Source organism: Pagrus major, chromosome 7 (genome assembly GCF_040436345.1).
Source record: "Pagrus major chromosome 7, Pma_NU_1.0".
Taxonomy (NCBI): Eukaryota; Metazoa; Chordata; class Actinopteri; order Spariformes; family Sparidae; genus Pagrus; species Pagrus major.
Window position 1 is genome coordinate 19,152,101 of NC_133221.1, and position 12,603 is coordinate 19,164,703.

At 41.2% G+C, this 12,603-nt stretch overlaps 1 protein-coding gene across 6 annotated transcripts in view; it reads left to right on the plus strand.

Annotated features, from left to right (window-relative positions):
- The window catches only part of rerea (arginine-glutamic acid dipeptide (RE) repeats a), a 135,085-nt gene that overhangs the window by 100,907 nt on the left and 21,575 nt on the right, over nt 1-12,603 (plus strand). For all 6 annotated transcript variants that reach the window (XM_073469457.1, XM_073469453.1, XM_073469455.1 and 3 more), the window contains 4 exons: nt 808-856; nt 1,901-2,025; nt 3,942-4,041; nt 5,033-5,131. In XM_073469457.1, coding sequence (XP_073325558.1) covers nt 808-856; nt 1,901-2,025; nt 3,942-4,041; nt 5,033-5,131 — 373 coding nt within the window. The remainder of the gene's footprint in view (nt 1-807; nt 857-1,900; nt 2,026-3,941; nt 4,042-5,032; nt 5,132-12,603) is intronic.

Below are 12,603 nucleotides of genomic sequence, written 5' to 3' on the forward strand. Positions count from 1 at the left end.
TGTCTGAGAGGAGGAGGAGGAGGAGGAGGAGGAGGAGGAGGTGGTCTGTTAGGAAGGAGCAGAATATGTAGCTGTTGTTGGGTTTAGCGGTTGGAGGACTGTAAAGAGACCAGACGGGCTGTGGCCTCTCAGGTTTCCGCCAGGTCTCCGTGATGGAGTGCGAGCTTCTCCGGGTGCAAATCACGCTGACAGATTCTGGGCCGCCCCGCGCTCGCCTGTATGAAAATCGGCACTGTTACCTAGGCAACAGGGGGAATGGCTTTTCAAAAGGAACATCTTGTCATTTTCTTTAATCCACTGCAGCTGGAGATCCGAACACTATTATTAAATTGCAGTTGCTATGGCTACCAACATTTGTACCGGCAGCCGTTTCAGAGGCTCTCGCCCTGCATATCCAGAGCCAGCTCCCCCACCTCCACCTCCTCCTCCTCCTCCTTCTTTTAGGGGATTCTGTTTTATTGCTGCATCCACAATATCAGGCCTGCAAATGTGCCCCGCTCAGCTCGCTATGCAGCAGAGAATATTCTCCTGAAATCTTTATTTGCTTCTCAGAAGAAAACAATGTACTTTTTCCTCACATGTGACTTGAAGATAGAGAGAACAGCTCATGTCCCCCCACACTGTATTTGATCATGTCCAGGCCAGGAATCGTTAGTTTTCTGGCATTCAACCCAGTTGTGACTTTATAGTCTTTGCAATTCTTCAGCTTATTCAACAGGCGCTATGCTGACTGATTTTTCCAGCCAGCTTTTGAAATGTTGCCAAGTAAATATTGTGTTTCAATCTGCTTTCTTTGTCTCTTGTCAGGCGACTAAACAGCACACAAGGGGAAATCCGAGTGGGACCCAGTCACCAAGTAAGTCATTTTACAGCACACCATCAGCCAGTGAACAGTTCCTCTCAACGTCATAGATGCCATTTAGTCTGATTCATGGTATGGCTTTATCCTTCAAGATAACTAAATCTAAACAAGATGTGTAGTGGCACGATAATGTGTTCAACACAAAGTGTCCAACAAAATAACTGACTTAAATAACAGTTGGCTCTGGTTTGCATTAAGTTTGCATGCTAATTTACAGTAACATTTGCATCTGCCAGCCTGTGAAACTGTACTGTAGCGTTGTGTAATAACTGTATATACACACAAATTTGCTTGAGTTTACAAACTAGAGCTTGACTGATTCTCGATTGCTTGGGTCGATGCCAATATTTGCAAGTGGAGGCACGATATTTTACAGTTTAACAATAAACTTAATTGCCCAAAACGACATTAGTGCACTGAAACCATAAACTTCACTGGTAGTTTACGTTTTAAACTTTGTCTGCTTTATGTTCTATTAAAAAAAAGGTTATCGTATCGGCGCACATTGGACAACAAACGCAAACGGACGACCATTAGGTTTTTTTTTTGAGTGAGACCACAGAGTTGTGACTACAGACAGAGAAAGGATCAGGCATCAGAGCCAAAGCAGCACATTTTTTCAATGAATTTATTTTATGGTCAATCTGAAAAAACAAAAAGATACTCCGATCTCCTATATGTCTGTGATGGGCCAACATCAGACGATAATATCAGCTGACTGATATATTGGTCGGCTCTAAAAAGTACATCAGGAAGCCATTAATGTTTCCACTGTGTTTCCATCTATAAACCAAACAAACAAAAACACTGAGCATCTTGAAAGTTTTAGTTCATCTGCAGTGCTTCATCATAGAAATCCATCCAAGTGCTACAGTTCTGTGTCGTGTAAAGATATCGAATCATTGCGACTGGAACTTCCACCACCCAGTGAAGAGTTGATGACAGGGGGTTGAAAGCTGATATTTCTTCAAGCTTGTGTCTATTTGTAGTGTGACACCATCTGTCCCTCTCCTTCCCCTTCTCCCTGGACCTAATTAGGCCAAGCTCCCAGAGCTGCAGCCTTTCCCCTCTCCTGGTGGCCAGGCCGTGACCGAGAATGAGGAGCTGGTCTGGATGCCTGGGGTCAATGACTGTGATCTTCTCATGTACCTCAGAGCCGCAAGGTGAGCCCAGGGAAACACACAGTTCAGTTCAAGGGAAAACTATCACCAATTAGGTTAAAGATTACATAGAATAAATATGTAACCCCAAAATGTCCCTTCGACTCACTGTATTGATTTCAGAGAATTGTTGCAAAAATTCAGCTCTTAATGATATACAGACATGACAGCTGTGGCTTTCACTCTCAACCATGAAGCTGTTTGATACCGAAGATCAGTCACATCAAATGTCTGTAAATGTTTGTCGTCTCAGGAGTGGTATTTTAACGCTACTTACTAATGTTACACTTCATCAGGTGTTGTATCATGGGATAAAATCCTTCATCAGTGCTCCCTGAGATGTTGTTACAGTGAAAGTGATATGTGTTAATGGGTTTCTATGTTATGTTGATGTCAGAGGCCCTGTCACCATTAATCACCACCTGTCACGATGACGGACAGCGTTGTAGAAATTCTATCAAGTCTTTATTTAACCATCATATTTATTTTTTATTGCTTACCAGTATTACAGAGATTTATATTATATTGTATTTGTGTATATACTGTGAATTATAATGCACTTTTGAGGGTTTTAAAAGTTTTTTTTCTATCTGGCACAAGCATACAGAGAGCATCGCATCTGCTTTTTAATGATGATAAAACATTGCTTTGACCAAAGTGTAGTAAACATGTTTATTAATGTATGTATAACATGTTAACAGTAAGGTTTACTGCAGGAGAGGAGACCTAGAGTTAAGAGAAAAATGCCTCTGATGTTGCTACATCAGCTCCTGCTACCATAATTTAATCTGCCTCTTGTTTTTTCTACTCATTAACTAGTCATCCGATGTATAAAACATCTGGAAATGGAACTCAGGAAAATGCCAAGCACAATATCCTAAAGCCCAATGTGAGCAATCCAAAACCCCAAATTATTCAGTTTACTTGGAGTAAGACCAATAAGACCTGGAAAAGCAGCAAATTGTCACAAGCATCAACGTGTTTGGCATTTTTACTTTTAAAAATGACTTGTAACAATGAACTGATTAACAGCACATTTGCCAATTTATTTTTTGTCAAATAACCCATCAATGAATATACTAATGTTGTAGCTCTGCTCCATTTGTTACCAAACTATCTAGTTTATACATTTCTACCAAGCTTTCCATAAACCTGTACTATAGTTGCCCCCCATTTGAATAATTTGCCGTCTTGTCACAATCTGTTTGATTTCATGAAGTCATGTCAGTAGCCGTATTGCAGTGCCAGCAATGGTTTCTTGTCTGTGTACCTGAAAGAAGTCATTTGCAAATAGTTGTCAACACTTTTACATGTTTCTAAAGAAGGTGAAAATCTGTGAAGGCGACTCTTAGGATCTTTCTTCTTTTTTTCCACAGTTTTAATTTTAAGTCAGTCTTTTTTTTAACAGACAGTTTAATTTCATATGTAAAGAATGTTCATTTAAAGGCCCATTTCGCACACATGCATACTTGCTGTGTGCAGTTTTAATACATTTTGGCACTAGCTGGATGAGCAAGAACAGCTAAATTTAGCAGTTTACTTCGAAAAGTCTTTATTTACCGCTTTTATGTGCAGTATGGCCATTATACTTTTGAATAAACCTCAGAAAAACTCACTTACATGTGATGTGCATTGTTTTTGTAAACATGACTCATGATATACTACTACTAGAAGTGTATGATTGACTTTTCCCCATGGTTTAGAGTTAAAAAAGCAAACAAAGACCTCAATAAATCATTATATCCAATCACAAAAGATTTCGAATTAGTACCCAGCTATCGTGATACGTATCAAATAGGCAGAAGGGCATATTGCCCCAGCCCTAATCTCTACTATACCTGTGAGACATGATTAAAATTAAATGAGACATGATTCTGTGGCTGCTTTTAATGTTGATTTCATGTGTGTTGTGTCTACAGGAGCATGGCTGCCTTTGCAGGGATGTGTGACGGAGGCTCAACAGAAGACGGGTGTTTAGCAGCCTCTCGAGATGACACTACATTAAATGCACTTAACACTGTAAGTAACCATGCAACAAGTTTAGACACTTGAAATGAAGTGTGCATCATAGAAAAAAACCGTAGTCCATCAGAGTTTCACAATAAAACACTGCGTTTGAATTGCATAGTGTTTTTTTTGTTTTTTTTTAGCTATGATGCAGCTCCACAGTGATGGGCAATGATAAAGCCCCCGAGCCAGTAGAATAGCCCCCTGTAGTAAACCCAGCCTCTGAGGCTCACAATACATTAGGGCATAATGAGAGATTTGTCCGTCACATTGATAATGAATACCGAGGAATCAAGCACAAGAAAAAGATTAGAATCATCATAAACAGGGCATTTATATTCCGACTCTATAAACTGGAAAATTAACATAGCGGGCAGGTCATTGTCTCTCGACCTTCTTCTCTATTTGCAATTCCAATGAGCAATGCTTGTTTATTCTCAGAGGAAGAGCTCCAGCGTTGCCTGTTTCACCCATTTGAATGTGACACAGGGCTTAAAGCTGCACGGTGATTGCCTTTGTCACTGCGTTGTTTATTTCCAGGCTGGTTGTCTTCCAGAGCTCTGGTTAAAAGGGTTCAGTCTGAAATCGTCAGCTCATATAAAATGTTTCAATGCAGCTGATGTCATTGCAGGGCTGACAATATGGTTAAAAAAAATCATATTGTGATAAATTGGACAGATATTACAACTGCGACATGATTCATGATTAGATCATTTTTTTCATCTCAATTTTCATTTTATATACAAAAATCATGATGTGACATTCGCGGCATAATTTGTTCCATCTCGAGAACAATATTTGTTGACCAGGTCATCTCTGCAGCACTACAGTACTTCACTATAACAGTGTTTTGTCACACAAAATGCACCTTCTGCAGCATTCTGCATCCTTATGTCATTTAAAGAAAGTTGGCACCTTCGTAAATGTATCTTTTTTTAGTGTATATGTATGCATTGTTTTATTATTAGAATTATAAGCTGATATTTTGTGTGATTGTCCTCAGCTTCACGAGAGCAGCTATGATGCAGGGAAAGCTCTCCAGCGTCTGGTGAAGAAGCCTGTCCCCAAACTGATCGAGAAGTGCTGGTCTGAGGATGAAGTGGTAAGAGAACATGCTTTTATTTTGAAAACTCATACACAAAGGCATCTTGCTTGAAGTCGGCACACATAAGAAATTGATTTTACTGTTATTTCAGCGTATTCTGTAGTTTTCTTGGTGTTTCTTCTTGTTTGTGTAGCTGCTGTCTGTCAGAGCTCAGTTTGTGTCTTAAGAGGGAGCTGTTGAGAGAGAGTTAAGAACGAGCCTCTTCTTGGCCTGGTCTCACAAGACATCAGTAAAAACACTCGTCAGTTTCCAGCTCCTCCAAGGCCCGAGAGCAGCTGCATCCTGTTTATCAGCCGCAGAATAAATCTTTAGCGTGGAAGTCTGGAAAGGGGGGAAAGGACTGAGGGCTGTTAATGTTAGCCTCCATTTGAATTTAGATGTGAATTTCAGCACAGCTGTTGAAGGGCTGGAGTCAGAAAATGGCAGCCTGATCAAACACCACATCATGAAGGGGTAGCAGGGTTATGAAAGAGCTGGGTAACACCGTGTCAAAGACGGCTGCGGGTTAAACCTTGATGCTTTATGACACATTCACGACATGTTTGTATACCCGCTCTCCTTTAAAGCAAACACTACTGATTGATCTGTCTGGAGATGTTAGAAAAACAAAAGTCTCCACTCCCAAAAATGACTTTGTTAGTTTTTCCTGCTCCTGGGTGATTCACCCTTTTTCCACTTTGACATTGTTTCGTAATGGCATTCTTTTGTCGAGCTCTGAATCCAGTAGCTCAGATCCGGTGGAAGTGAATGGGTTGAATTGTCTTGTAATTGAACATGATGGGCACATTTGAATAAAGCCAGAGCCCACGGCAGGACCACAGTGAATCACAACAAATTAAGTCAGCCATCCTTTTGTGGACTGGTTACGAATTCGCCTTTATTTATGTATGCTTGCCGGCGCCAAGCTAAACTGCTGCACGAATATGATCAGAGCCGGGTACGGCCATGATGATGGGGAGGCTTTACTGCCACACTCCACCGCAGCAGGTCTACCACAGACCACTTGTGAAGGTAGAACAGTCGGGGCTCGACGGTAAGAGCTAAATACCCCGATTCAGACAATAAAGTCTTCACCTCAGTAATTTACTTTTGGCTTTTTGAACTGGAAAAAAATTTGCATTACAGTGTTATTTATCTGTAATGATAGAGCCTTACGTACTCGTACGGTACAGCATATGATAGCACAATATAGCCCAGCTTAAACTGGATTTTTAAGATTGATATCAGTATTTGGAAGCTAAAAAATCGAGCTAATAGTCATTTTTTCAACACATCATCTTGATGCAGATTTCTTACATTTCTTTTATTTTTATTATTATTAAATTATGACCAAGATGTATACCGAGTAGAGCATCATTCAGCGTAAAAATAAACTTGTAAAGGACAGGCTGTTTCTAACTGATCTCAAACCTCTTTTGGTATTTCTTATTAGTTATTAGCCGCTATATCCCCTGATATGAAAGCCAAGCTAGGCCAGTATATTGGTCAGAATCTGCCTATAAGGAAATTAATTGGATATTGTTGTTGATGTTTGTATATAATTATTTTTCCTACAGAAAAGGCATATAAAAAAGATCGACCTCAGGATTTTATGAATTGGTGTTGAGCCATTTAAATGAAGATAGTTTTGAATCAGAATTTTTTCAGTATGTTGGAATTGGCCACATGTCAACACAATACGTAAATGTCATCATGTCAAAATTGGTATTTCTTCACATTTGGTGATAATGTTAGGTAATTTTTGTTTGTTTTTCACTAGAATCTAATAATTGCACTTTTAAACCCTAGAAATAATCAAACTGATGTTATATGATAACTGTTACATCAGATAAAACTCTTAACACATATAAAACAAAAACCTTTACAACTCATTTTGTTAGTTTGTAGAAACCATGATTTTAAGTTGCTCATATTTTTTACTCTACAATTTCACTTACAAAACATCAAATTGCATTTTATTGCAGCTCTGCTCTGCCTTGAACCCTTCGTCCAGTTAATGTATTCTGTCACCTCGGTCAAGGCAACCAATGTTTCACACCCGAGTTTCATCATGTTCAGACAGCATTATGTAAGTAAAGTGGAGGAGCTGTCAGGCAGTCTAGTTCTGTGTGTTTTGTGTCTGTGGGTGGAGGCGGCCGTTTGTGCTCCACCTGCCCCACAGTGTCCACAGCCTGCAGGAAGCAGCATCTTGACTCTGGCTGACCGAGGACACAGCTCCCACTGATCTGAGCACCAGTTGTGCCTTTTCAGCCCTGCAGCCTTGAGGGACAGGTGTAAATGTAGCTCCAACCTTGACGCACTCGGAGAAATCAGTCCTGCTGCTCTTTATTTATTTAACACCCCTTGCTCTGCCTCTCCTTCTCCTCCCCCCTCTTCCATCTCATCCCCCCTCCAGGACGAGCTTCATTATTCCTGCCTGCTCTTTTTTCACCCCAGCCCTGCATTCTTTTAGAGATGTGAATAAAAGTGACAGCGAGGACCGCTGGAATGACAGAATCAGCCTGTCTGCAGGGTCACTTGTCACCCTCCCCTCCCCCCTTTGACTTCTCTTGCCTCCCTTACCCCACCTCTTGTCTCTCCTCATGCAGCTGCTGCCACATAGTCCTGGACCTTGTCTCAACTCTGTTACTGTAGAATAATATTTATAATTTCTCCCCGCGCACATCACACAGAGAGATGACACTGCTGCCATGATCATTTGTTAGCTGTTTCATTGCTGCATTGCTCATTTTATTCTCTACTGGCTGGCACAGAAAATCATTTCACTTCAATAACATTTGTTACTGTCAACCCCTGAACAATCTTTCACTGTGAGACTATTAGTACAACTTTCACAAACTGAAAATCCATCACCGCTCAAAGGTGATAAATACAGATTTCACCAAGGAAAAATCTCAAACGTCATAAAATAAATATAAAACTCTTAATATTTCACCAGAATCATCTACTGTTCAGTTCTTGCTTATATACTCAGCAGGCTGTTGAGTGCTGAGGGTAAAAGAGTGGTTGATTTAACCACCAAGAAAAAGGAAAATGTAATTGCTAATATAATTACTGTTATTATTGGTGGTTGAAGCGTTTCAGACAGTCAGAGGAGTCCTCCGCTGAGAGAGGCAATCCCACTACAAGACTTCTTTATGTGTGTTTTATCAGAAGCCAGATCAGTCCTCACTGTCCACACACACGCACAGCTCTCTTCTCATCCTTTTTTTATTGTGGGAGAGTGTCCACAGCAAATTTTCTCTTTTTAAACCAGGAACAGAAAGCACTTCAATTGAAAAGCACACAGGTTGTTCCCTTCTGTTTCTCCGCTGTTGTGAAACAGAAGTAGTGTTCCAGCACTGAGTAGGTCTCCTGTATAAATAACCACTTGTTTTAAAGTGTGAAACCACAATTAGCTAACAGGAAATGGTTGTCAACATCTACGTTGTAGAACAGAAAACTCCTGTTACAGATTGTTACTAAAGGCGAGGTTTATGTTGACTGAATGTTGGGCTGCAGGTGGCCACTGTTGACACTTTATGGGTGAGTACGGATGTGTGTTTTTGATTAAAATGTGCACGCTCCATGTGAAGAGATAAAGTTGCATGTTGTTAAAGTGGCAAATACAGGTTTGTTAAATATTGTTAATATTTACCATGTAATCATTTATTAGTTGGGCAGACAGTGTAAGGAAATCGTAGAAGCTAATGAGAACACGGACATTGGTTTTGGTCACATGTAGAGTATTATGTCTCTATAGACTTTATAATATTTATTTTAATAATGACTTTATTTATATAGCAGTTTTTAAAACAGAGTTTAAAAAGTACTTTGGCTGACAAAGCAAAATCAGGACATGCACGAAGACAAATAAATAAACAGTCAAGCCAAACAGAAAGAAGCTCAGATTAAAGAGAAGATGAAACAATAACACAAAACACAAATTGTCAAAATGAGTAAATAAAAGTGAAAATAATAAAACAGATTTTTTTAAAAAGCTAAAGAAACGTGTTATATCATACAGTAAAGATGTCATTGTGTCTCATAATTCACCTCCACTGTCTATCTTATCTTTAACAGGTTTTTTTAAACAGGATTATGTGTCAGAAAGTCTTAAAAATATATATAATATACTACCAAGCTACCTCATTTATTATTAGAATAAATCATGTAACATTTTGGTAAAAAACTAATTAAATATACTTATATAAAGATATATGGTATCTTTCTCCTGATGCATAAAAATTTAATACTAAATTCACACCCAGCCTAAGACAAGGCACCTATAGTGATTCATCTCAAGAGCATCAAATGAATTGATTTTGTACTAAAAGTTATTTATTCAGTAGTGTCTCAATAAATTGCAAAGTAAGGTCAGAATTGCATCATCACATTGATTCCTTTGTACCCGCCCTGACTGCACACTTGGTGAAGGGCATCAGAGGATTCTTGCCCTCGACGATTGGCAAAATGAAATCATCTCCTCACATGAAGTCACCCATGATTGTAAAAAAAAAAAAAAAGAAGAAGAAGGTGCTTGCTAATAATGCATCGACCAACAGGAGGTGCCATATAAACAATCAGAGGCAGCAGCGGCAGCGGTGGTCGTGCTGCGTGTCGCCATGTCAGAGACACAGAGGCTGATCTATGACTGCTGCGGGGCAGCAGGTCTATTCCTCAGCCAGCTGCGCTGTGCCGCGGCTTATCTCCGGCTGTGTCTTCAGCTGATGGATGACTGGAGCGGGCCGCCGACAGCACCAGGGTGGGAGGGGGAGGGAGGAAAGGAGGAAGACTAGGGAGAGGAGAGAGCGGCGGCCCCCCAGTGGTTGAACACAAGCCTACAGACCTGAGACGCACCACCTGACCAAAAACACCACAGGCAGATGAAACACAACATCCCCTGCTGCAGGCTGTAGATTATTTTAGAGTCAAGATGAGCTGCTTTACTTCAGCAGGGGTGGGGGGCTCTGTTTGCTACACCCAAAGATTTAGTGTCAACAGTGCATTTATCACCATTATGGTGCAGTGCCAGCAATGCTTTTTAGGGTTGTTTAGAAACTAAATAGCAGGCAGGATGGGCGTGCGCTGGAATTTCCTGTCACCTTTTGTGTCAGTGCAAGCCAAAGGAAGCAGAGGATGTTAAAAGTTGGCAGAATATGTTCATGTTATTGGGCAAATATAAAAACAGGCCTTGTGGTCTGTCAGCGTAAGGCTCCTGAAAAGTATTTTTTGGATTTAAGAAGAGCTTCTAATCAAAGGGTATATATATATATCTATTAACGTCGACATACAGTTCATTATGTCTAAACATAGATGTTTATCTTTATGTTTGGTGTCAGTGCAGAGAGGATGTGGGCAGTCTAGTCTGTCAGTGCGGTCTCACCCTCTCTTCTTCAAGCATGTTGTGATTTCCTCTCAGCACCCTGTAGCCAATCTTATTACTTGCAGCTATTTCATAACAGACAGCAGTGTTTTTAGCCTTTTGGTTTTCGGCGAGCCGACCGACTGTCCCCAGCCCTCTGGGTTTATACACAGCAGGCTCTGAAAGGTCAGCTTTAAACAACGAGTCAACTATAATGACTCCATATTGAGTGAAAGTGGCTTTGTTTGCTGTTGGCCGGTCTTGCGTCAGTGTTTTCATGGAATGACATTTAGCAGGAATTATGTTCCATGCGTGAGCCAGCGCTCTGTTTGTCACCACGATACCATCTTTGTGCATATGTCTGAATTATCTTAACCAGTTTTACAACTCCCAACAATCAACTCTCAAGCAGGAAGTGCGCACGAACAACAATGGCCCATTGAATCATTTTTTCTCGTTCTCCTCCTCCTTTTATATGACTCCTCTCCAGCCTCACAATGGCGCTCTGTTAGCCGCCGAGGGGGAAACTTGGGGCGGGTGAAAAGCGCCAGCTCTCTGGAACACACTCAGAGAGAGAAGCCTGTTGTTTCTGCACAGCGGATGGCCATTTGGTAGCGCTTCCACCCAGCTCACCCCTCCTCCTCCTCCTCCTATTGCTCTCTCGCTCGCTCTGGCTCTCTCAGCCCCTCCTCCGTCACGGCGTCGCCTAGCAACGGAGGGCTGGAGCAATCGGAGCAGGGGCAGAGCGATTCAGGGAGCAGATTGGCGGATGATTTATTAGCTGGGCTGGAGAGCAGTGAGCCCAGGCAGCTGAAATGGAGCCTTAAACTGGAGCCGACGTGCAGGGGAGGGAGGGAGGGAGGGAGGGAGGGAGGGAGCCAGCGAGAGAAAGAAAACGGAAGGGAGGAGGGAGAGGAGAGAGGGAGCATGCACACAGCTCCTCTATGGAGACGGACGGACAGACTGTGTAAATAGTACAGCGAGGGAACATAATTAAGGTGACATAATTAGGGCAGGCTGCATGGGCAGGTCTAATTGTCGCCTAGTCGTACCGTCACAATTCTTCTACTGTACGGTGCCTCGTTAGGAATCGAGTAAACAAACTCAATTCAGTCAGCAGAATCCCTCCGTCTCCAAAAATCAGTTAAAGACCTTCCTCTTCTGAGAATACTCTTTCTCTTGTTCCATAAATGCCTTTTTTATTTGCTAATATGCTCTCATTTTACTTTGTGCACCTGCAACCATATGTTGTGTCAGGTGGAGCTTTATCTCAAATACTTCTTGATTGACTAGAAGTTCAGGTAAAGATGCAGCACTCTCGCCTTGCTGCAAAATAGACATTAAACACCTCCATGAAATGTATCCCCAGGACTAACTCTGCGTCAGGATTATTCAAATATTTGTGCAGCCTTTGTGAAATTTTAGATTATTTACTCAGTTTTGTCATCGTCTGTCAAACAAGCCCTTCAGTGTTGATCCTCTGAACCTCTGCAGTGGTTATATGTAGCTCTGTGGAAGTTTGACTGACTTGCCATTCCTCCAAATGGTAATCTGCTCTTAACCCCTCAAGTGGTTAGAGACGGGTGTCGGATGTGGGGGAGCGCTTGTGTTGGAGACGGCTCCATCTACTGGCTAATCAACCGCGACACCTTCAGTTTGATTAATGCAAATGAGCTGCTGTCTCATGAGTAACTGATGGGACACTTTTCTTTTTCTTTTTTTTTTGTTCAGTTGTCACATCTCGCCTTTGATCAGGTGTCTTACGCTGATTATTTAGTCTGGTTTAACTTATAATTTTATATTTTGTTCCTCATAATCACACAGTTAAACTCACAAACTTTAGTCTATTAGTTTTGTTTGTGTAAAGAAGATAAAGACAGTCATTCATTCCTTTTGTTGACACAGGTCTCTCTTTCTCGCCTGTAATTTGTCCTCCAGTTGTGTTTTGCAGCTGTCTGTGTTACTTCTGTAAATTTGGCCTTTGTTCCCCACCAAAGCTGGGTATGTAAACACTCTGTGGTTACATAATATACTGTACATGGCATGGAAAATGAACTCCTCACACTCAGGAGAGAGACTCCATGTCTGGTTTTCCTTCTCACTTGTCTCCTTCCACCATGTCCAA